The sequence below is a fragment of the Chelon labrosus genome (genome assembly GCF_963514085.1).
Source record: "Chelon labrosus genome assembly, chromosome: 19".
NCBI classification, from domain to species: Eukaryota; Metazoa; Chordata; class Actinopteri; order Mugiliformes; family Mugilidae; genus Chelon; species Chelon labrosus.
Genome location: NC_140352.1, coordinates 7,390,485 through 7,410,111, shown reverse-complemented (window position 1 = coordinate 7,410,111; position 19,627 = coordinate 7,390,485). Strand labels below are relative to the sequence as shown.

General features: G+C 42.8%; 3 protein-coding genes across 4 annotated transcripts; 1 reads left to right on the top strand and 2 right to left on the bottom strand.

Moving 5' to 3' along the window:
• Positions 1–2,979: 2,979 nt before the first annotated feature.
• On the bottom strand, positions 2,980–10,889 carry scd (stearoyl-CoA desaturase (delta-9-desaturase)). Of its 2 annotated transcripts, XM_084568013.1 has the most exons (6): positions 10,623–10,889; positions 10,041–10,301; positions 7,601–7,731; positions 7,296–7,501; positions 6,818–7,050; positions 2,980–5,401 (listed from the first exon to the last, which is right to left on the bottom strand). In XM_084568013.1, exons 2-6 carry the CDS (start codon positions 10,276–10,278, stop codon positions 5,202–5,204), a joined length of 1,008 nt encoding a protein of 335 aa, XP_084424139.1. In that variant the 5' UTR covers positions 10,279–10,301; positions 10,623–10,889; the 3' UTR covers positions 2,980–5,201. The 2 variants fall into 2 exon arrangements, with proteins under 2 accessions (XP_084424139.1, XP_084424140.1); XM_084568014.1 differs by lacking the exon at positions 10,623–10,889 and having other exon boundaries at positions 10,041–10,582.
• Positions 10,890–11,704: 815 nt separating this feature from the next.
• dnajb12b (DnaJ heat shock protein family (Hsp40) member B12b) lies at positions 11,705–17,316 on the top strand. Its single transcript, XM_084567799.1, has 9 exons — positions 11,705–11,843; positions 13,995–14,172; positions 14,268–14,413; positions 14,495–14,668; positions 14,758–14,828; positions 14,987–15,096; positions 15,867–16,039; positions 16,159–16,301; positions 16,420–17,316. The coding sequence occupies exons 1-8, from the start codon at positions 11,711–11,713 to the stop codon at positions 16,278–16,280; spliced, it is 1,107 nt and encodes a 368-aa protein (XP_084423925.1). The 5' UTR covers positions 11,705–11,710; the 3' UTR covers positions 16,281–16,301; positions 16,420–17,316.
• Positions 17,317–17,701: 385 nt separating this feature from the next.
• On the bottom strand, positions 17,702–19,627 carry ddit4 (DNA-damage-inducible transcript 4). Its single transcript, XM_084566943.1, has 3 exons — positions 19,481–19,627; positions 19,027–19,254; positions 17,702–18,923 (listed from the first exon to the last, which is right to left on the bottom strand). The coding sequence occupies exons 2-3, from the start codon at positions 19,205–19,207 to the stop codon at positions 18,424–18,426; spliced, it is 681 nt and encodes a 226-aa protein (XP_084423069.1). The 5' UTR covers positions 19,208–19,254; positions 19,481–19,627; the 3' UTR covers positions 17,702–18,423.

Sequence of the window (19,627 nt, the reverse complement as noted above, 5' to 3'; positions counted from 1 at the left end):
TACTGAATGACCAGGTTATTCCATCAATGGATTTTTTTCCAAGATGACAATGTCAGGATTCATGGGGCTCAGATTGTGAAAGAGTGGTTCAGGGAGCATGAGACATCATTTTCACACATGGATTGGAAACCACAGAGTCCAGACCTTAACCCCATTGAGAATCTTTGGGACGTCCTGGAGAAGGCTTTGTGCAGTGGTCAGACTCTCCCATTTTTTGTGGATTTTCTTTATTTTTAAAAAAGTGCTATTGTTATTTATTTATTTTTTTAAACAGTAGATGGCTGTGTGTTTGATTTGCCTCATCTGCTCTAGTAGCGCAGTGTAACAAGCCATTATGAGCTCTTATCATTACCATCCCTCGAGCTTCTCCTTTTTCCTATCTTCAACCGGAGCAAGTGAACGCAGCAGCAAATTTCACACCTCGCTGCACGTTTCATAACTCATTCATATCACGGAAAACCCGCAGCTGGGAAATGTCACGAAGTTTGCAACAAGCCAACACAGGTGGTTACACACGCCCTGCGTCCATTGGCTCCGGAAGGATCAGAAGTCAGGACCTCGCCTCTGATTGGTCGGTTTGGGTCAGACGCTGCGAGCTGCGTGGCGTGAATGCTTTTCTTTTTTTTTTTTTTTTTTTTGGATGAAGTGGGGTTTGAACTGCAGTAACCTCGGCCCATGACAGTCTGGGGTGATAATGATGCTTCACCACACATCACGCCACGCCACGCCACAGTCCTGAGCCTGAGTCATACTGCACATGCTGTACTCAAGGAGTTAGCTCAGATTTTAGTATGAGTGGTGGTCGCACCATCACAGCCTTCATTATGCCACTTAGTTCAAGCTTCTGCCCCTCTACACTTTATCAAACTCTCCTGTTGACTGTGCAGCTTACACATGGCAATTAATTCAAAAATATATAATGTAAAATAAGGTTATAGGTAAAAGAAGTCATTGAACATATACCCTGGATACATCCATCATGAAGGAAATGAAATGGAGCATGTGTAAATGTGGCCGTCCTCACTAACTAAGTAACTAACTAACTGAGGGGCCATTTAACCCATCTAACCACCGATCAGCCACAACATTAAAACCACTGACAGGAGAAGTGAATAGCATTGACCATGTCGTGACAATTCAAAGTTCTGCTGGGAAACTGTTGGACCTGGCATTCATTCATTCATTCATGTGGATGTTACTTAGACATGTAGCACCCACCTAGACCAGACCAGACCAGGCACCCCCACCCCATAGCAATGACACTCCTTGATGGCAGCAGCCATCCCCAGCAGGATGCAGCCACAAAAAACTGTTTAGGAACAACTAGAAAAACACTAAGAACAGCACAAGGTGTTCAAAATTCACTAGATCCCAAACTGATCAAGTATCTGTGGGATGATCCACAGAGGCCCCTCCCCTCAAAGGCCCCCCCACTAACCATACTGTGTTGCCAGACACCACAGGACACCCTCAAATGACCCATGTCCATTCTCTGGTGACTGTTTTGGAGGCACAAGGGAGACCTACACAATATATTAGGAAGGTGGTCATAATGTTATGCCTGATCGGTGTATGTTCAACATGTTAATGGTATTTTAAAGCTCCGCAGAGCTCGAGACCGTCGGCTCTGACGTAACATAAACTGGTCTCCAGTCGGCACACCGTCCCTACATTCCTCTCCTCCCTGTGTAAACTAGCCCAGAGTTAATAACTGTGGCACTCAATAGAAAGGATATATTTGACTAGCACACTTATGTCAAGAGCGTACTGGATGAGTGAGTTTATTTTTTTTCTTTCAACACAGAAGCCAAAAAAAAAAAAAAGAAAAAAAAAAGCTGGCCAGGGAACAGAGAATCCTCCAAAAACAGGTCCAGGAGGATTTATAGTACCAGAAAACCACAGACTGTCTTTCTTCACATCGTCACACAATAAACTGTGGCGGGACGAGTGTTTCGGCTCGTTTACTGGAGCCAGTTTAAGTAATGCCAGAACGTAGTAAAAAATACTCCTTTACTCAAAACGTGGCTAAGTAAAAGTATAAGTACGTCACAGTTTTTGGATATTTGCTTTTTTAGTCTTTATTCGTCTATATTTTATTAACAGATGTGATTATAAGTTACTAATAGTTGCTTTCCAGGTTATGTTTTTTTATGTAAAATATGAGATTTGGCTTTATAAGGGACAAATTGAAACTGCAACTACAATTTTCAGTCATTTATCAGATCCCTTTTTCATTATTTAGACTTTAAGTCTTTTACATCAAAATACTTAAAAATGTCCCAAAACTCACAAGCATTATGTTGATATAAAACAATTTACTCGCTGTGGGAATCTAGAAGCTGTGACTAGTCTTGTGTTTCTATTATTAAGTAATTAAAGGAGTATTTTTAAAAATTAAATAGTAGTTGTATTGCTCTTTGGATTGACTAAATAGATTTTTGGCTAAATGCTGCTGTTGAAAACAACCTAAAAAAAAATACACAAATTACAATCAAAGTGTCACATCAGCGTGTAAATCTAATTCTATGTTTAAGTGTTTTTACATGTCTCGGACTATATCTCATCTACAGACCAATATCTGTTGCAACAATCATAAAAATGTCAGGTATTACTGGTGGTATTTCCATATTTTAGAGTTCCCCCAGAAAACCATTCATAAATGTTAAGTGACTCATTCTGGACTTGGGGGCGGGCATTTCTCTTGCGCCCAATGAAAACGTTTCTTCCCATGCCCCTCCCCCTGTCCCTCCATGCCTCACTCCTTCCAGCTTTGGCTCCACCGTGCATAGGCGGTGCCTGCTCAGGCCACTGGAGCTGAGCAATCAGAGCAGCCCGGGCTTTTTTGGGGGGAAGGTGGGGGGAGGGGCTTTGCCAGCTTACATGACAATCATAAAACACTCTTAAAGTATCTCTACAATGAAGCTAGGTAATCGAGCTTCTCACGGAAACGCTAAGAACATGAATAAATCCAGTCAAGTCATGCAGTGCAGATTTTTTATAACCGTATAAGGCAAAGACAGAGTATTAAACCACGAAAAAGAAGAGCAACAACTGTTAACAGAATTACGAGTGTATTGAAAATATTGTGAATTTTATTTCAGAATAGAATACAGTTGAGATCTGACATGTTCAGTCTGAAAACCTTAGCGATCCTCCTCGCCATTAGGAAAATGCTGATATTTTTTGTTTTTTTGTGTTTGGCGCTGCTGAACAGCTGGAGTGGCTTACATGGCTTGTGACACTGTCGGATTCGTTAAGTGCTCCGATGATGCTCTAACATTCCTCATGACGGCGTATTAGATTTGAAGTTTTCACACTGAGACGTTGAGTTGAGTTGAGACTAGCGGGAGCCGCGACTGAAAATTTGTACTCCCGATTTTGTTTCTCGTGCTACCGTCTGCCTAAACGAAAACGTGCGGTTTCAGAATAAAAACAACGTCCCGCTCGGGTTGCGTCGCCCTGTAAACGTGGAACTCCGATTTTTGTTTTGTGATACTTGGAACCTTTTTCGTCTTCACTGGCAGGATGTGAAGGAATGGATGCAAGTCATAAGGCATTAGGTTGTATCCTGACTCTCGGGAAGAAATAAACGGGTGCTCCAGTTTGACACATTTTCATATATATATATATTTTTTTTTTTAACGTATGGCAAATCTTGGAATGCAGAAATATCAGGTTAGATAGTTTTTATCCCCCACAGCCAATGAAGAATATTTTTCCAAAACTAAATAAATACATAAATAATATAAGCATTCCACACACTTGAATTGAAGATAAACATGAACATTGATGCACCTAAATTTTTTTTTTTCTTTTCTAATAACAATCAACCTTCGTAGGACAGCAAAGGGAAATCAGACCCCGTCTTAGAAATCACCACGACAACAGTTCTGATGATCCAAAAAGCGATGAAGCTCCACAAAAAAACAAAAAACAAAAAAACAACAAAACAGACTGCCATTACACAGTCACCGGCACAAGAGCTCACTACAACACCTACGTATCGCCATGCATGGGTGGCATGTTGTTTTGTAACACCAGAACTGTCACGTGACTGGCTGCCGAACCAATGAGATCTCTGCTGCAGATGTTTCAGGGAAAAATATGCCACAATATTTAAAAAAAAAACAAAAAACAACAACTCCACAATCACTTAATGTTAGGAAGCAATGTCAATTTAGTGTGCTCTAAAGGACCGTAGAGGTGGTTGTAAGTATGTTGACAACTGGCAGGCTTTTGGCACTGATTAAAAACACAACAAACTCAGTTTAAATGCCGCACGTCTCTAAAGGTAAATTGGCATTTATCATTAACATTAAATGGCAGTTTTAATCTCGCAGTTTAAATATACCTCTTATGTAAATAAGAGAAAACACCATCCAATTATTACACAGGCTAGATATTGTACACGTTAATCCATATCTACGTTCTTTTCTACATATATACGTCGCAGCCATCTGCAGATGCAACCCCGTCAGTACGGTCGGATTATATAAGAAGAAGGTCTGGGTTCCTTCGTTGTTATCGTCATGTGCAATATTTCATTAAAGCCCCGCAAGATTTTTCTTTTTTCTTTTTTCTTTTTTTTTTTAAACACAAAAAACAAAAATTCAAACTCTCATCCGTTGTTGCGTCTCAAAACCTAAGCGCTCTGAAAATTCATTAACGTACGAGGACCGTTTAAAAACTCGCCGCAAACTGCAATAAAGGCATCAAATCGTACCTCATCAGTTCCAACATTGTCATTCCGTACTTTAGTCCCCCTTCCTGTCGTTTTTGATTAATAATTGAGTAATACTTACATAAAAATGATCGGCTACATGACTTGACCTTGCATGAAGAACGCACACCAAAGTGGCAAAACGGCGGCGGAGGATGAAGTTGACCTTTAAAATGCATCTACTTCAAATCTGAAACATCTTTCCAAGCCCTTGGCCTGACTGAATGGTTCAAATCAAAGGGAAGAGCTTGGAAAAACATGTTTGTTTTTTTTTTTTTTTTTAAACTATCTTGAACAATTTGTTTAGTTACAGCTACAGAAACCACAAAAACAAGCAAAATGTGGTCGAGGCCCTCGTGAAGCTGACTTGAATCCTCAGAGGATGAGAAATGTAGAGCTGTCAAAGGACTGTGAAGCTTCTTCTTCTTCTTCTTCTTCTTCTTCTTCTTCTGCCTTAAAGCTGACAAACAGTCCGGCGGGCCTAGCCACTGTGGTAGCTTCCGTCTCCAGTGCGCTGTACTCGGGACACGACCAGTTGGCGGGACACTCTCTTGCGGTCCTTGGCCAGCCCCAAGAAGCACATGATGTCGATGAAACAAGTGGTGAGGTTCAACTGGCAGCCAAACTCGCTGGTTGCGTAGTCATAGGGGAACGTGTGGTGGTAGTTGTGGAATCCTTCGCCTGTAAGATAAAGAAAAGAGGGGTGAGCAGTTGATAAGAATGAATTTTGAATATTAAGTAGCATGGTTCAACTTTTTGGTTAACGCTGTAAACTAGAGATCGTCTTGAGATGTGACCACAGTGACTCAATGTCGCCTCTAGTGGTACGAAGTGGTATTACAGGACAGGATCAGTCAGGGCTAACTGATTAGCATGCTATCTAGAGTAGATATCTCTGTAAAACTTACGTATGTACATATACAAACTAATTAAGACTTTCACACAATGTCAAAACCATAACTTATTCAAATTCTATTGATAATGCTATGTTAATTATAATATTTATATCTGATTTAAGATAGACAGGAAGCCAATAGGAAGTTCCCCCGCCCACAAAATGTTAGCTGGGGAATTTCAGTTTCAATATCTGTTCCGAATTCATATTGTCCAGCGAATTAAAAGAGTCATACAGATAATGTAAGCGACGTTGAGTTGATTTTTGATGTTTTATCTCAGTTGGCACCATTAATACTAGTCCAATGCCCAAAGATTCCCATTCCAATTCTTGACTGTCAACAACAGGTGATATTAGCTGATTTAAGCTAGCCAGGAAGCTAGTAGTACTGTGGTACTGCGGAACCTAAATGCATGGACCTACGTACGTAGCCTACGCCAGTGTGAGCCATTTATACTTGTGCGGCCGTCAGTCTGGCTCGCTCTGTAACAACGCCACCCAAACGCTAGTCCTCGCTTCGTCTTTTTTGCCAGTCGGGTTCACTTCTGTTTCTATTTCCTGCTTCACTTTCGCCGAACACGAGTCATACAAATGCCTGTATCTCCAAACCTCCTCAGGTAACCTCACCGATTCTTTATTGAGCCAAAACAATCAATTCGAAAATTGCGGACACGGAGAAGCAGACGGAAATACTAAAGCGGAAACACGCTACAGCAAAGCGGACCAATCACAGCTCTTGTGGTCTGCATCGCTTCAGTGCACTGTTAAATTTCTGGGGAGGTGCAAGTCAGCTATGGCGCTAGGCTCTGCATAGGTGTCTGCATTATCACCGTAGCCTCTGTGTCAACTTAACGCAGAAGCCTAAACCACCTATAAGTTTCAGTTCCCTTGCTAACAGGGGAACTGAAAGCAGAATTCATGTGATGGTGGAATGGTGATGGACAGAAGAGTAACAGAAACGTAGTTATACATACCGTGCAAGCGCTGATGAGTTGATTTTGTTTACAACAAAGGTTTACATTTGTGTATGTTTTATCTCAGTTCGCACCATTAATACTTGTTCAATGCCCAGAGATACCTATAGAGGTAATCCCTACTGTAAAACCTTCACTCTTAACTTGGGCTGTGCTATAGGTTACTGTTTACACTACGCCTTTGTCTTTTTGTCACTGTGAGTGCAAGAGTTCATGTGGTTTTCATACCTATGGCGCTGAAGGTGACAAACTTGTTCTCCCTGGGGTTGATGTTCTTGTCATAGGGCCTGTTTCCCCACATGTGAGCTGCGCTGTTGACCAGCCAGGTGGCGTTCAGCACCAGGGTGTACCTCAGCAAGGCCGGGATGAAGTACGCCACCCACAGAGACTCCCCCCACAGGTAACAAGGCACGGACATGGGGATGAAGAAGCACATGAGCACCACGGACAGCTTGTAATACCTGTTGAGGACAGAGAGGCGGTGAGATAATTCCCATGAGGCCTACCGTGACATACACAGATGACATGATTATCATCTTGTTAAACCAGAATGACTAAAAAAACTGGCACAAATCTTAATTGCAGTTGCGGGTGAATGCCAGCACATACAGAGTTTTTTTCTTTGACCTATATTTATAGAAGATAAAATAATGTCTTAGCTCGTCTTATTTGGCTTTTGCATAAAGTGGAAAACAATGCTACTCACTTCCTTTGAAACACTACAACTTTGTCGGACAGCAGATCACTGAGCTCCAGCTTGTTTCCTTTATCAATGACATCGGGGTGTTTGCGCACCAGCAGCCAGCCGATGTGAGCGAAGAAGAAGCCCCGCTTAGCGTTGTGAGGGTCGGCGTCTGTCTCTGAATATTTGTGGTGAACCCTGTGGTCCCGAGCCCACTCAAAGATATCATTCTGTGGTTTTAAAGAGAGATTATTTACAGCGCTGACACACAGCAGGGCACCGTATTTCATGTACCGCGCACACGACGGCAGATCTATGTGATCACGTACCTGAAACGCCATGGACTGAGCTACAGCGAGGAAGATCCTTAGAGGTAATGTAGCCTTGTAGGATCTGTGACTCCACAGGCGGTGAGCTCCTGCAGTAATTCCTAAAGCACTTACCAAAAAACAAAGTGCAGCTGTGGAGGGAAGAACATCAATAAATCAGTCCGGCCATGTTTTTAAATCATGCGCTTCTGTCAAAAGCGTCTCATTGCGCTAGTACTACAAATTATAATGTGAAAGACAAACTTGTCCCGTCACTGAGAGAGCTGGGAAGAAGGAAAGTCTGCAACAAGTGATATACCGGATCATCTACAACCCATCTTCGTCTGCGTGAGTATGGCAGGAGGGATTATTAAGAAATTTGGATTAACAAATGACTGGCGCACGTTTCAGTCCGTTTAATGTCTGGATATTTGCATTCTGCCAGACGGCTCCTCCAGATAATCTCAACGAAAGGTCAGAGGTGCAGCGCAAGTATGCAAATGGTCAAATAAAAAAACACCAAATTTACAAGACCTTGAACATCCATGTGCGCCTGGAGCCTAGTTAAAGAGTTCCGTGCAATGTGGAGGGACATTTTTTTATTTCTCTTCTGTGACAGCAAACACAATCCACAGCAGCTCAGTAGCTGTTACACTTGTCTATGCATGTTGCGGCTGACTAAAGTAACCTAACTCCCCCGTGTAGCACAAACTTTTTTAGTGACAGCTGCACAGTTCTGGGACTTTGCTCAACGAAATATCCGTGAAGTTAACCGGTTGAAACCGGGTCACGGTATAACTAAAAAAAAGCTAAAAAAAAAAAAAAAAAAAAGACATCTGGACTTGTTTCAAACCCAAAAAACCTCCGACAAGTCCAGTTGCCTCATATATTCTGTTTGTATTTATATAATCCCACAACTATATTAGTATATTGTTTCACATCCACATTTTACTTACTTAAAATATGGCTGTTATAGAGTTATATATGATTACATTTCTCATGCATTAATATAAAAGCAGGATTTTACTGTTAACTAAGGACTTTGCAAAAAAATCAGAAGTAGAAAAATCCCCAAAATGTGCATTAGGCTTGTACAACACCCAACCCCGTGTGTCACTTGAACGTTGGGATCAAATTATCGGAATCTAAATCCGGTAACACGTCACTGGATAAAGCGTGCCCAAGTAATTTGATATGGTCTGATATTTGCCGGTGCATAACCAGTTCCCAACGGAGCCACTCAAGGCCAACTTTGCCCCACCAAAAATGTTGCGGGCGGGGGAAAGTTCTGGACGGCTTCCAAGCTGTCGTCTCTTCCAGATATTATTAGCCTATTTCACTGCACTGAAAACACACGCGTTTATTAATGACGGCTCGGTATCAGTGAATAATAATGAAACAAGATCTTCCCTCAGCGGAATGCAGCCATTAGTCACCTGTGCTTTCCTTATCATGAAGTTAAATAGTCTTCTGGGAAAATGTGCTACAGCATCAGTTCACCACACTCTAAAAGTGGAGGTTTTAATCTCTGTTCCTATTCACTGAAGGCAACTGAATTATAAATTCCTTCCAGAAACGACTGAATAAACAAACGGTTTCCATAACACGTTCAAGCTGGAAACAATCAAAAATTTGTCCTGGGGTGAATTTATTTGTTCTAGTCCGTTTGATTCCCCAAGATGTGAAGCAGTCACGAACAAAGGAAAGCTTTTGGAGCTTTCATATCCGATGATGACCACACGATTAAAACCATTCGATTCCTGCAGCTATGACAACAATGCAGGGTTTAACTCCATTCATCGTTGCAACCCCTTTGGTCGTGATTCACAAGAAATACACCTATTTTTATTTTTTTTTTTTAACAAAATGCTTTAAATGATAAGAGAAAATGCAATTTATGTAATTAACTAGCTCCTCTTCCCTTTGTGCTAGGAGTAACTCATATTTTCCTCTCATATTAAGCCCCGGGCGATCCACTTTCACTTGTCAGTTCAGTTTGGTTGATGGTTAAACAGCGTAAAACAAAGGTTGCGTTTCAACTGTGCAATCATTCTGGAGGACGTACTAGTTTGTGTTGCTGTTTAACTGTGTTGAATTAAACCGAGAAGCGTTCCTGTTACTTAGCCTGGTCCGCTGACAGAATGGGGCCGTCAAAATATTTAGGAACACGTGTACAGCACAGCGCAGTTCAATAGTACTACAAACCACTGCCTCCTGAGTGAAACCACAGCTGAATCAACAGCTCTCTCGGTTAGTTTGAAGCAAAAGATTTAATGCATTAGTTCTCAGCAGTGCACCTAATGAACTGGAAAGTGAGTGCATAATCCCCACACATGCAGGGAGGAGGATGCACAGATCTGTGCAGCCACCCGTTTTTCCAATGATTTTAATTTGTGATTTCCAGATAAATAAATAAATAAATAAATAAACTGAATGCTTTCTAAGATTGATCATTACTTACACCAAAGCAAGGTCAGAGGAGATGCTGAGGGGATCAGGGAAACGCCGTACAGGGCTGCTATATGCAACAGGGTCATGAGGATAACATTTCTCCATACGACGATCTTGCGAGGCTTGGGGCCCTCCTTCTCTTTGTACGTGGGATCAAACGCGTCCTCTGTCTTGGCCTCTGGAAGAACATCCCCGTTGCTGGACTTGTGCTGCTGCTGCTTCTTCTCCAACGCGTCCGCCTCCGTCATTCTGGCTGCGGCTCGGTGATGCTCTGAGAGGCAGTGAGGAGAGAAATCGGTCACCCGCGGTGTTATTTTTAATTTTTATTTTTTATTTTTTTATTTTTTTATTTTTTACGAGCTAACATCAAGGAGGCTGGAAAAAAAAGAGACATCCCACACGGTGAATATTTAAATCTAATTTTTTTTTTTTTTTTTTTTTTGTGCTAGCTAGCCTCTCAAGCTAGCTCCCCGGCTGGCGATGGTGTGCAATCATGATGGTGACTTATAACTGCCACACGCTGCGTTGCATAACACTGACGTTACACCTGTAGGAGAGAAATAAAATGTGCAAAAAGGGGCAAACAACTCACCAAAGACGAGCTTGACGGGTAGATTTCGGGGTGTTAAAGTGGACACGGAGCTGCTGCGCTGTTTAAAACTACAGTAACCCAGAAAATAAGAGTGATAGTCAGCTCCGCAGCGTACGCATCAATGGGAGCTGGGGCGCGAGGTGCGACTGGCCAATCAGAGCCCGGATGCCGCCTATATCTCGGGCTCTGATTGGATGTTTGTTTATCTGCTGTTCACCTTTTATTCATTCGCTGACTGCCAGAGCCAGATGTATATTTACCTCCTCTGGCGAGCGGCAGCAGCTGCCTTCACTACTGTCTAGACATGTATTGAATTAACCGCAAATATTTCCGTTTCACGATAAAAGCTCGTAAGAATCAGAGCGGCGGGGTTGTCAACGGGGGGGGGGGGGAGGAAACAAACAAGTTTTGTAACCGTTAGTCCCAGCGGCACGCGCGTCGGTTCCTGAAAAGAAACCATTTTGAATTAAAAATGATCAGATTATAAAATAATACACACATTTAAGCGACAATAGAGACAGATACACACTAAAACAGTGAGCAAGGGTTATTTAACTTATTTATAAAAACAACAAAAGACAACACGTGTCTATAAAATATTACAAAACAGAAAAAAAACATTATTATTTATATATTTATTTATTTTGGTCATTTATGTTAGCCGAATAACGTAAAAAAAAAAGACTATTAGCTGCGAGGTTAAACGCTTGCAGATCCACTAAAGACAAGACATTTACAAATGAAACGGGACCTAGTTTTTAAGAGCATCAACGGCTTCCGTGGGTTTTTTTTTTTCACCGTCATGACCTACATTTTGAAAACACACCATTTGTCGCCATCTGGTGGAGAAAAGAAGCAGCGCAGGGAGAGGAAACAGCCACCGTTGCACAGTTGCACCACAAGGGGAGAATTAAACCATCTCTGAGACGTCAGGCTAGTCTCCAGGTACCAGGAGCTGTGATGAAATTTAATTTCACAAACGGACTGATGCTGGCAGCATCCCGGTGACGTCATCAGCAAGCGCCGCTTATTTACTTCTGGTCCAGTTAGCCGCCGCCGCCGCCGCCGCTGCTGCTGCTGCTGCTGCAATGGAAGTAAACAGGGACGAGGCGGAGCGCTGCATTGACATTGCGACTGCGGCATTTAAAAACCACCAGCCGGAGAAGGCGCAGCGGTTCCTGGAAAAGGCGCAAAGGCTGTTCCCGACTGAAAAGGCCAAGGGTAAGTTAAAATGGCCGATTAAACAAAATAAAAAAAGGAGGGGGTGTCTGCACCTGCAGCATCACCTGCATCCCGGATGCAGGCCTTAGATAGATACAGTAGATAGCATACCAGCTAGCTTGAACAGTCAGTCTGTTAAACTGCACCATCACTTGCTGTCTTTAGGGAATTACTCTGTGCACTTGTTCCAAATAGAACTGATGTCATCATTATGTTAATAGTGCTTTATATATAATTTATATTTAACAGAAAGCTAAGGCTAGAAAGACAGTCAACTATAGGGCAAGCAAGGGAGAGGGACATAAAGAGATGACCAGGATGCATGAATGTCACTTTCCCTTGGCTTATAAATAATATCATAACATACACACAATATCCCTGCACCAACAGACACATTGAATGCAACACCACGGTAAAGGAAAATATAGAAAAGTCAAAAACATACGCATAGAAGAAAAATAGTAAACTGTACATAAATTACACGTACATACATTTACATGCACACTTGATAGAAGAGAGACGAGTGACTGGTTTAATATTGATACTGTGATATCATACATTTAGTTGTATGTTGACTTTTGTTTTAGTTGTCATGGTAACAGTCACTTGTTTTGTTTTTTTGTTTTATTTTTTTAAAGTCTACATTAGAGTTGGTGAAAAAAATATTTATTATAACTAATTTCTGTCTCATTATGCTATGCTATGCTATGCTATGCTATGCTATGCTATGCTACGCTACGCTATGCTATGTTACCCATGACACGTTGTCATATTCAGTGTTATAGGTGTTTATACATAGTGTGATTTGAGTACAGTACTACTTTATATCTTGTATGTATGCAAGGGTCAAAGGGTCAAATGTGTTGATGTACGTCAAAGACTGTCCTAGAATTTGTTTCTCAGAATTGAAGTTATTGATAAAATTCTGTCACAAATGTGGTTTGTTGACATTTAAGGTCTAACAAAGAATTATACTTGAGCTTTAATGGATGTCCCTGAGTCCTGTGGGTAAAGCTGGATTTAAATTTTCTCCCAAGTCCAAATGTAACGACACAAAAAAACGAATTTAAGAAGTAATAATAATAATAATAATAATAAATTTTATTTATAAAGCACTTAACATCAAATATCTCAAAGTGCTACAGGTTAAAAAGAAGAAGAAAAAGGTTTTAAAAAAGAAAAAACATCTAAAGGGGACCAAAAGCTTTGCTAAAAAGAAATGTCTTAAGACCTTTTTTAAAACAGTCAGTTGATTGTGGTGCCCTCAAGGTGTCAGGGAGGGCATTCCACAGACGTGGGGCAGCAGCACAGAAGGCCCTATCTCCCATGGTCCTCCGTCTGGTTCTGGGTATGTGGAGGAGGTTTGATTGAGTGGAGCGGAGGGAGCGTGTTGTGTTTTGTGGATTGATGATTTCTTTGAGATAGGGGGGTGCGTGTCCATGGATGCATTGGTGAGTGAGGAGGGAAACTTTGTACTCAATCCTGGTGGAGATGGGAAGCCAGTGGAGTGAGTGGAGAATGGGGGTAATGTGCTCATGTTTCCGCACTCTCATCAGGATCCTAGCTGCAGAGTTTTGGATGTACTGAAGCCTCTGCAGACTCTTGCTAGGAATCCCAATGAGAAGTGCGTTACAGTAGTCCAGTCTGGAGGAGACAAAAGCATGAACCAGCTTTTCAGCATCTGAGAGGGAGAGAATGGGGCGGAGTTTGGAAATGTTGCGGAGGTGGTAGAAGGAGGTCTTGCAGAGGTGATTTATATGGGCTTCAAACGTGAGTTGAGAGTCCATTTTTACACCAAGATTAGTGACTGTTGATGAAAGGGGGATGTTGGCGCCAGAGAAGGTGATGCTGGTTATGGATGATGATTTGGTCTGGTGAGGGGTGCCAATCAGTATAGCTTCGGTTTTGGAGCTGTTTAGTTGGAGGAAATTGTGCTCCATCCATGACTTTATCTCCTCCAGGCAGGAGGTGAGTTTTGATGGGGAGTCTACAGCAAAGCTTAGATAAAAACTGTAAAAGCACAGTTTCTTCTGTGATGATATTGCACCAAGACACTTTTGAAGCTTGTTGTAATAATCTGTCTGTGATCGGGGATCTTTACAGCTTCTGCAGGTATGAGAGTCCTTATTATGTCCGTTTTATGCCTTCTAGTATTGCTGGACCTGATTGCAAAGAATGGATTTACACCCAGACGAGATGGCCACTCAGACTCCAGCGGGGCCTCGGGGCCTCGGCATCGGCAGAGCACTGGAGACGATCCCAGACCTGAGGCAAAGCCTTCAGACGCCTCCAAATCCTACACAGCAGATCAGCTAGAAGCTGTGAGAAGGCACGTGGAATTGGTCACCCTTCAAAGCTGCTGTTGGTTAGTTTCCCTAATGCGTTTGCTGGAGCTGATGCCGGCATATTTTCTTCTCCACACAGGGTAAAACAATGCAAAGACTTCTATGAGATCCTCGGGGTCCAGAAAGACGCCTCAGAGGACGAACTCAAAAGATCGTACAGAAAACTTGCTCTTAAATTCCACCCGGACAAGAACCGCGCTCCGGGGGCAACGGAGGCATTTAAAGGTAACCCCATCGCCGTCGCTGAACTCCTCGTTTAGCTAATGTCTGCAAATTTGATTTTTATAACTGTCTGTCTTCCAACAGCTATCGGTAATGCCTATGCCGTTCTGAGTAATGACAACAAAAGAAGACAGTACGATCAGTGCGGAGAAGAAAGAAGGCATCCGTCGGGACACGGTGCAGACGATGGAAACTTTGAGCCGGATATTTCACCTGAGGACCTCTTTAATATGTTCTTTGGAGGCGGTTACCCTTCAAGTAAGTGCCACTGTTTTAGATGTCATGCTTATGAGATGGAGTATTTGCATTGCTAATATTACTTAATATGATGGTGTGCATTATTGCAGGTAACGCTCATGTATATGCTAATGGTCGGATGCGTTATCCAAGGCGGGAGAGAAGGGAGCGACAGCGGGATGTAAGTACAGTGCAGATTACCTAATGTTTACTTCGCTATGTTAACCAGCAGGGGGAGACATTTACTTAGCTGTAATTCTTTTTTTTTTTTTTTTTTTACCAGTTGAACACATTTGTTTCAAGGATCTTGTGTGTGTGCGTGTGTTTGTTGTTTTGCAGGGAGGCCTCGCTCTCTTTGTGCAAGTCATGCCCATCCTCATCCTGGTTATTGTCTCAGCTCTCAGTCAGATAATGGTCAACAGCCCCTCCTACAGCCTCAGCTTCAGGCCGTGAGTGTGATCACTGTTCGTAATCGGAATCTTCTTTATTGCCACATATAAGGAAGTTGCTGTGGTGGTTTGTGCAGTAAGCATACGCATAGGTCGGGAAAATTCGAACAGTAAAGTAATATACAAATGTTGTACATTGAGAGTGAGAGCATTAATTAACAAACAAGGTGTCTTATTGTAACGCAGATGGGGAGAAAGTTCTGACAAAGAGCACAACCCAGTGTTCATTCATTCATTCATTCATCTTCTGTAACCGCTTGTCCTGTGAAGGGTCATGGGGGGGCTGGAGCCTATCCCAGCTGTCATTGGGCGAGAGGCGGGGTACACCCTGGACAGGTCCACGGCCCAGTGTTATTCTCCACATTACGTAAACCAGCAGACTCTAACCCTGGTTTATTTATTCTTTATCGTTAAATTTCCATTTAATTTTTGCACAAACGTCTCGTTTATAGATTAACCATAACAATAATTGATTTGTTTTGACATCACTTCCAGTTATATTCTATTGATTTCCACAATTTTCTCGCTTGATTTATAAAGAACATCCTGATGGTGTCTCGGCTAGTCCCGAAGTATCTCTCTTCCGTCTCCATGTGTCTGTCCACTCTCCAAATTGTCTGCCTTTGCGTGTCAGATACACTCCCGCAGCTTCTGGCCCAGTATTTGAGCCGTTATCAGCGCTGAGTCATGTAAACAGAGACGGACGGTGCCAGCTCCGTCATCCCCGCGTCGCGTCCCGTCATACGATATCTCTCCTTATCTCCGCGCAGGTCAGCGGGTTACTCGCAGAAGAGGCTGACCGAGAACCTAAAGGTGCCATATTATGTCGGGGAGCACTTCTCCAAAGAGTTCAGTGGCGTGAATCTGAAAAATCTGGAGCGGTCAGTGGAGGATGATTACATTTCCAACCTTCGCAACAACTGCTGGAAGGAAAAACAACAAAGTATGTCCTCCAGGAATTTAACCGTGCATACTGCAAAAAAAAAAATAAAAACCCAAGAGATTTAGATTTTTATTGCCCCTCATCAATCTTTCATGACTTGTTTGTGTGCTTTCTTGCAGAGGAAGGAATGCTATACAGAGCTCGCTATTTTGGAGACACTGATCTGTACCAAAGAGCGCAGAGGGCTCGCACGCCAAGCTGCGCCAAGCTGTCCGAGATCACAGCTTCATTACACGGTTGAGGGATGCTTTCGAGATTAAAGGCAAGTTTAAGATGCACCGAGATGATTTTCTCATTTCTGAGAACACTTACTTTGCAGAGACTAACATTTTTTTTGGTTATTTCACAAAGTAAAACTAATTCTTTCTCCTTGTCTCCAGGTTCCCAGAGTCACCCGCAAAAAAAAAAAAAAAGAAGCTGTAAATAGATAAGCTTTAACAATCCGGAGGCTGAAGACGACTCAACAAGCAACTCAAACAAACCAGCACCAATCTCCGACGAACTGAACTGAAACCGGGTGAAGGAAGAAAAAAAATAATAAACTGTGCAGAATTATAGTATTAAAAGCTGACACTAATTTTCCGTTTTGGCCACTGAACATATCTCGTCACACGTGACGAGACGCAGGATTGGATGACCTCCGAGCCGCAGCAGTTTTGACTCGGAGCCATGATGCTGGCAAATGTCACTGTTCCTCAGTTTTTTTTTTGTTTTTTTTTGCAAGAATGCAGTACGATATGGGAACTTAGTAAGTTAAATATAGTGATTTTAAATGATGTAGCAGTTACCACACTGAATGCTTCCTCTTTAGTTTTAATGCAGTCAGATCAGTGGAGGAGGGTTTGAGTGGGATTTGACTTCAAACGCACATTGTCAAACTATGCAGGAATATTGCGTAACCTCACTGCTGTCTAGAGCTTGCGAGACACTTGAAAACCTGAGATTTTGTCCTCTTCCGATTGTGAGTTTGAAAATGTCCCTGTTGCTGCTTTACCTTTAATTGTGTTCAGATATACTGTATGTAAGCGTGACTCCACAACAAATGCCAAGAGAAGGAGACGTGCCTACCCACAAAGTGGGACTTTAACAGGTTCTGTAGTGTCTCTGACGAATCTCAACTGACGGACAAAAGCCATTCCTTGTTCCACTTTTTGAGTTCATCTGTTTATTCTTTGTATTTAAGAAACAGATTGTCCGCACTGAGGAATCGGCGCAGACGCCGGCTCACTTTTTTTCCACCATGTTTTTACTCCCAGATGAGAATAAATGTGGATGCTCAAACGTGTCGAGTGTGACTCATTGCTCAGAACATCCAGAGAACAGCGCAGACAAAAGGCCCAGTCAGCGAACGGGCTTGGCACGAAGAGTGTGCAAGGCCGGCCGGCTGGCGCAGAGTGAGAACTGGAAACATGGCTGGGTGCACGTTCACATTTTGGGAGACGTGCAGCATGTGTCGGGCAGGAAGCGCTGCGTCACAGTCTTTCGCCACAGATGCACTCAGCTGTTTTTCAGCAGATGCTGCAAGTGCACTTTTGTGACGCACTCGTTTTGTGTAATCGCACTTTTTCTTACGTTTCGAAACTTTCTGTCGTTTGTCATGTCTGGCTCACCTTCCTGTCAGACTGTCTGCTGTGCAAGGTAGCTAAGCATTACTCCTCTCATTCATTTTTAATGTTCTGGTGTATGGTTTTAGCTTTATTTTCACATGCATTTACAGTCCTTCCTCTTGTTTTCCAACACCTGAATCTGGCACTAAAAGTATAGATCATAAGACAGCTCATTAAACAAGACAAAAGAAATTACATTGTTAAAAAATAATAATTTATTTGCGATCATGAAAGTACAAAAACAGTGCAATGTTATGAGTCTTTGAATAAAGTTGAAAGCAGGACAGGTCTACACAGACACATTACATTTGCAGTCTTTTAAATCTTGCACACACTGCACAGTTGCAGGACTTTGCTCTTTTTAAGTGAATGCGTCTCCGAGGTCCCACCTTTGTCGTACAGTTCATCAGTTTGACTCCGATCATGTATAAAAAGAAAAAAAAAGAAAAAGAAAGACAACACAATGGACTATAACGGTATAGCTAGCTGCCGTTGTACGGTTTCAATAGAAACTGAGGTATGCACTTTAATACTCGTAAAATGCCTCTTTTACCAGGTACAGCGTGAAGGTTACACTTTGAAAATCATGACGTCAGCGAGCAAGTGTTAAAGCAACTCCTGCTCCAGGTACCATAAACTTCATGAGCTCCTTTACATCAGGAGCACCAGGCTACATCCTCACACCGCAGAAGGCATCACATACATGTCAAAATAAGGCCCTTCTGTGAGCTTTTACTGTCGCTTCATGGACAATAACACACAATCCCTTTTCATTTCTCAACATTCTTCAATGAGCAGGTCCTCAGAGCTGTACAGTTTCTTCTTAATCACGCGGAAACCGGTGCTAAGTTTAATAGCTTGCCTCACTACTGGAGTGGAAGGAGATTTGGTGGTGAAAAGTCCTTGGATCTTGGGCCACAGGCCGCCCGACTCCAGCCTCAACACCAGAGTCAGCTGAAAGGTGGGGACGAGGTAGGGGTCCACGGAAAGCTGCCCTATGCTCTCGCAGGCGTCCCCTTGCTCCACGCAGAGGTCGATGAGGGCCCCTCTCAGGCCGCAGGGCTCGCTGGCCGCCAGGTGAAGGAGCTCCTGCCCGATGTGCTCCAGGAGTTTCTCGGGAATGAGCAGCTTGGAGCATCTCAGGGCGCAGTCCGAGTCTTTCGCTTCTCTCAAACTCCCCGCAATAATGTCCACCACTTCCTTCAGGATCGTCTCCTCCATTGGATCGTAGAAGAGGTCGTCTATAGAGGGGGACAGATCGTTTGAGACGTCCGATCCTGCAGAGGAGAGACAGCGGGTTAGACATCTGAAGCGTGCGGGCATAATAAAACTAATAAACGGTGACGATAAAGAATCAGGTGTGTCTGCTGCACAGCTTACCTGAGTCTGAGAGGTCACTCCTGCTGCCATTGTGGGACCCCGACTCAATGCTGCTGCCGCTGTTGGTGCTGAAATCTGTCAGTCTCTGGACCAGTTTGCCCCAGGACAGCCTCCTGGGACTGCTGTCCACCGGAGACGGGGGCGAGCTGCCGGTATCAGTGGGTGCAAAGACATCAGGCATGATTGTCCTCTGCGGTATTCAACAGTGTCAGATGCTTCTGTGGTCAGCTGTTTGGTGTGAGGAAACAAAGGCAAACACATAAGCACTCAAATTACTGCTTTTATTTTATGTATTTGTTTATTTTTAACAGCTAATAAAGTTGTTAAGATAGATAGATGATATAGGGCAAATTTGCAGCAAGAACAGTTTTATTTGCCATTAGCTAGTAGCTGTTTAACAACTGAAATTAGCTTCGAAGCTAACAAAATTCACAAATTATAACACATTACTTACAGTTTAGGGAAAACAGATGCGTCGTTAAAGTTCGTCGTCGCTGTCGGAGGCGAGTGTTTAACTGGTTTATTGTCTGCAACTGCTATTGTCTGGAAACTTCTCTCCCCTCTCTTCTTCTACTGCTCCTCTCTTTCCTCTCAGCAGCTG

Bases quoted from the DNA above. Each gene is read 5' to 3' on its own strand.
- scd (XM_084568013.1), bottom strand. From the start codon at position 10,278: ATGACGGAGGCGGACGCGTTGGAGAAGAAGCAGCAGCAGCACAAGTCC. The intron at 7,732-10,040 runs GTAAGTAATGAT...TTCCCTCCACAG, and splicing joins TCCTCTGACCTTGCTTTGGT to CTGCACTTTGTTTTTTGGTA. The intron at 5,402-6,817 runs GTATGAAAACCA...TTTATCTTACAG, and splicing joins TGTCACCTTCAGCGCCATAG to GCGAAGGATTCCACAACTAC.
- dnajb12b (XM_084567799.1), top strand. From the start codon at position 11,711: ATGGAAGTAAACAGGGACGAGGCGGAGCGCTGCATTGACATTGCGACT. The intron at 14,669-14,757 runs GTAAGTGCCACT...GCATTATTGCAG, and splicing joins TGGAGGCGGTTACCCTTCAA to GTAACGCTCATGTATATGCT. The intron at 16,040-16,158 runs GTATGTCCTCCA...GCTTTCTTGCAG, and splicing joins CTGGAAGGAAAAACAACAAA to AGGAAGGAATGCTATACAGA.
- ddit4 (XM_084566943.1), bottom strand. From the start codon at position 19,207: ATGCCTGATGTCTTTGCACCCACTGATACCGGCAGCTCGCCCCCGTCT. The intron at 18,924-19,026 runs GTAAGCTGTGCA...TCTCCTCTGCAG, and splicing joins GAGTGACCTCTCAGACTCAG to GATCGGACGTCTCAAACGAT.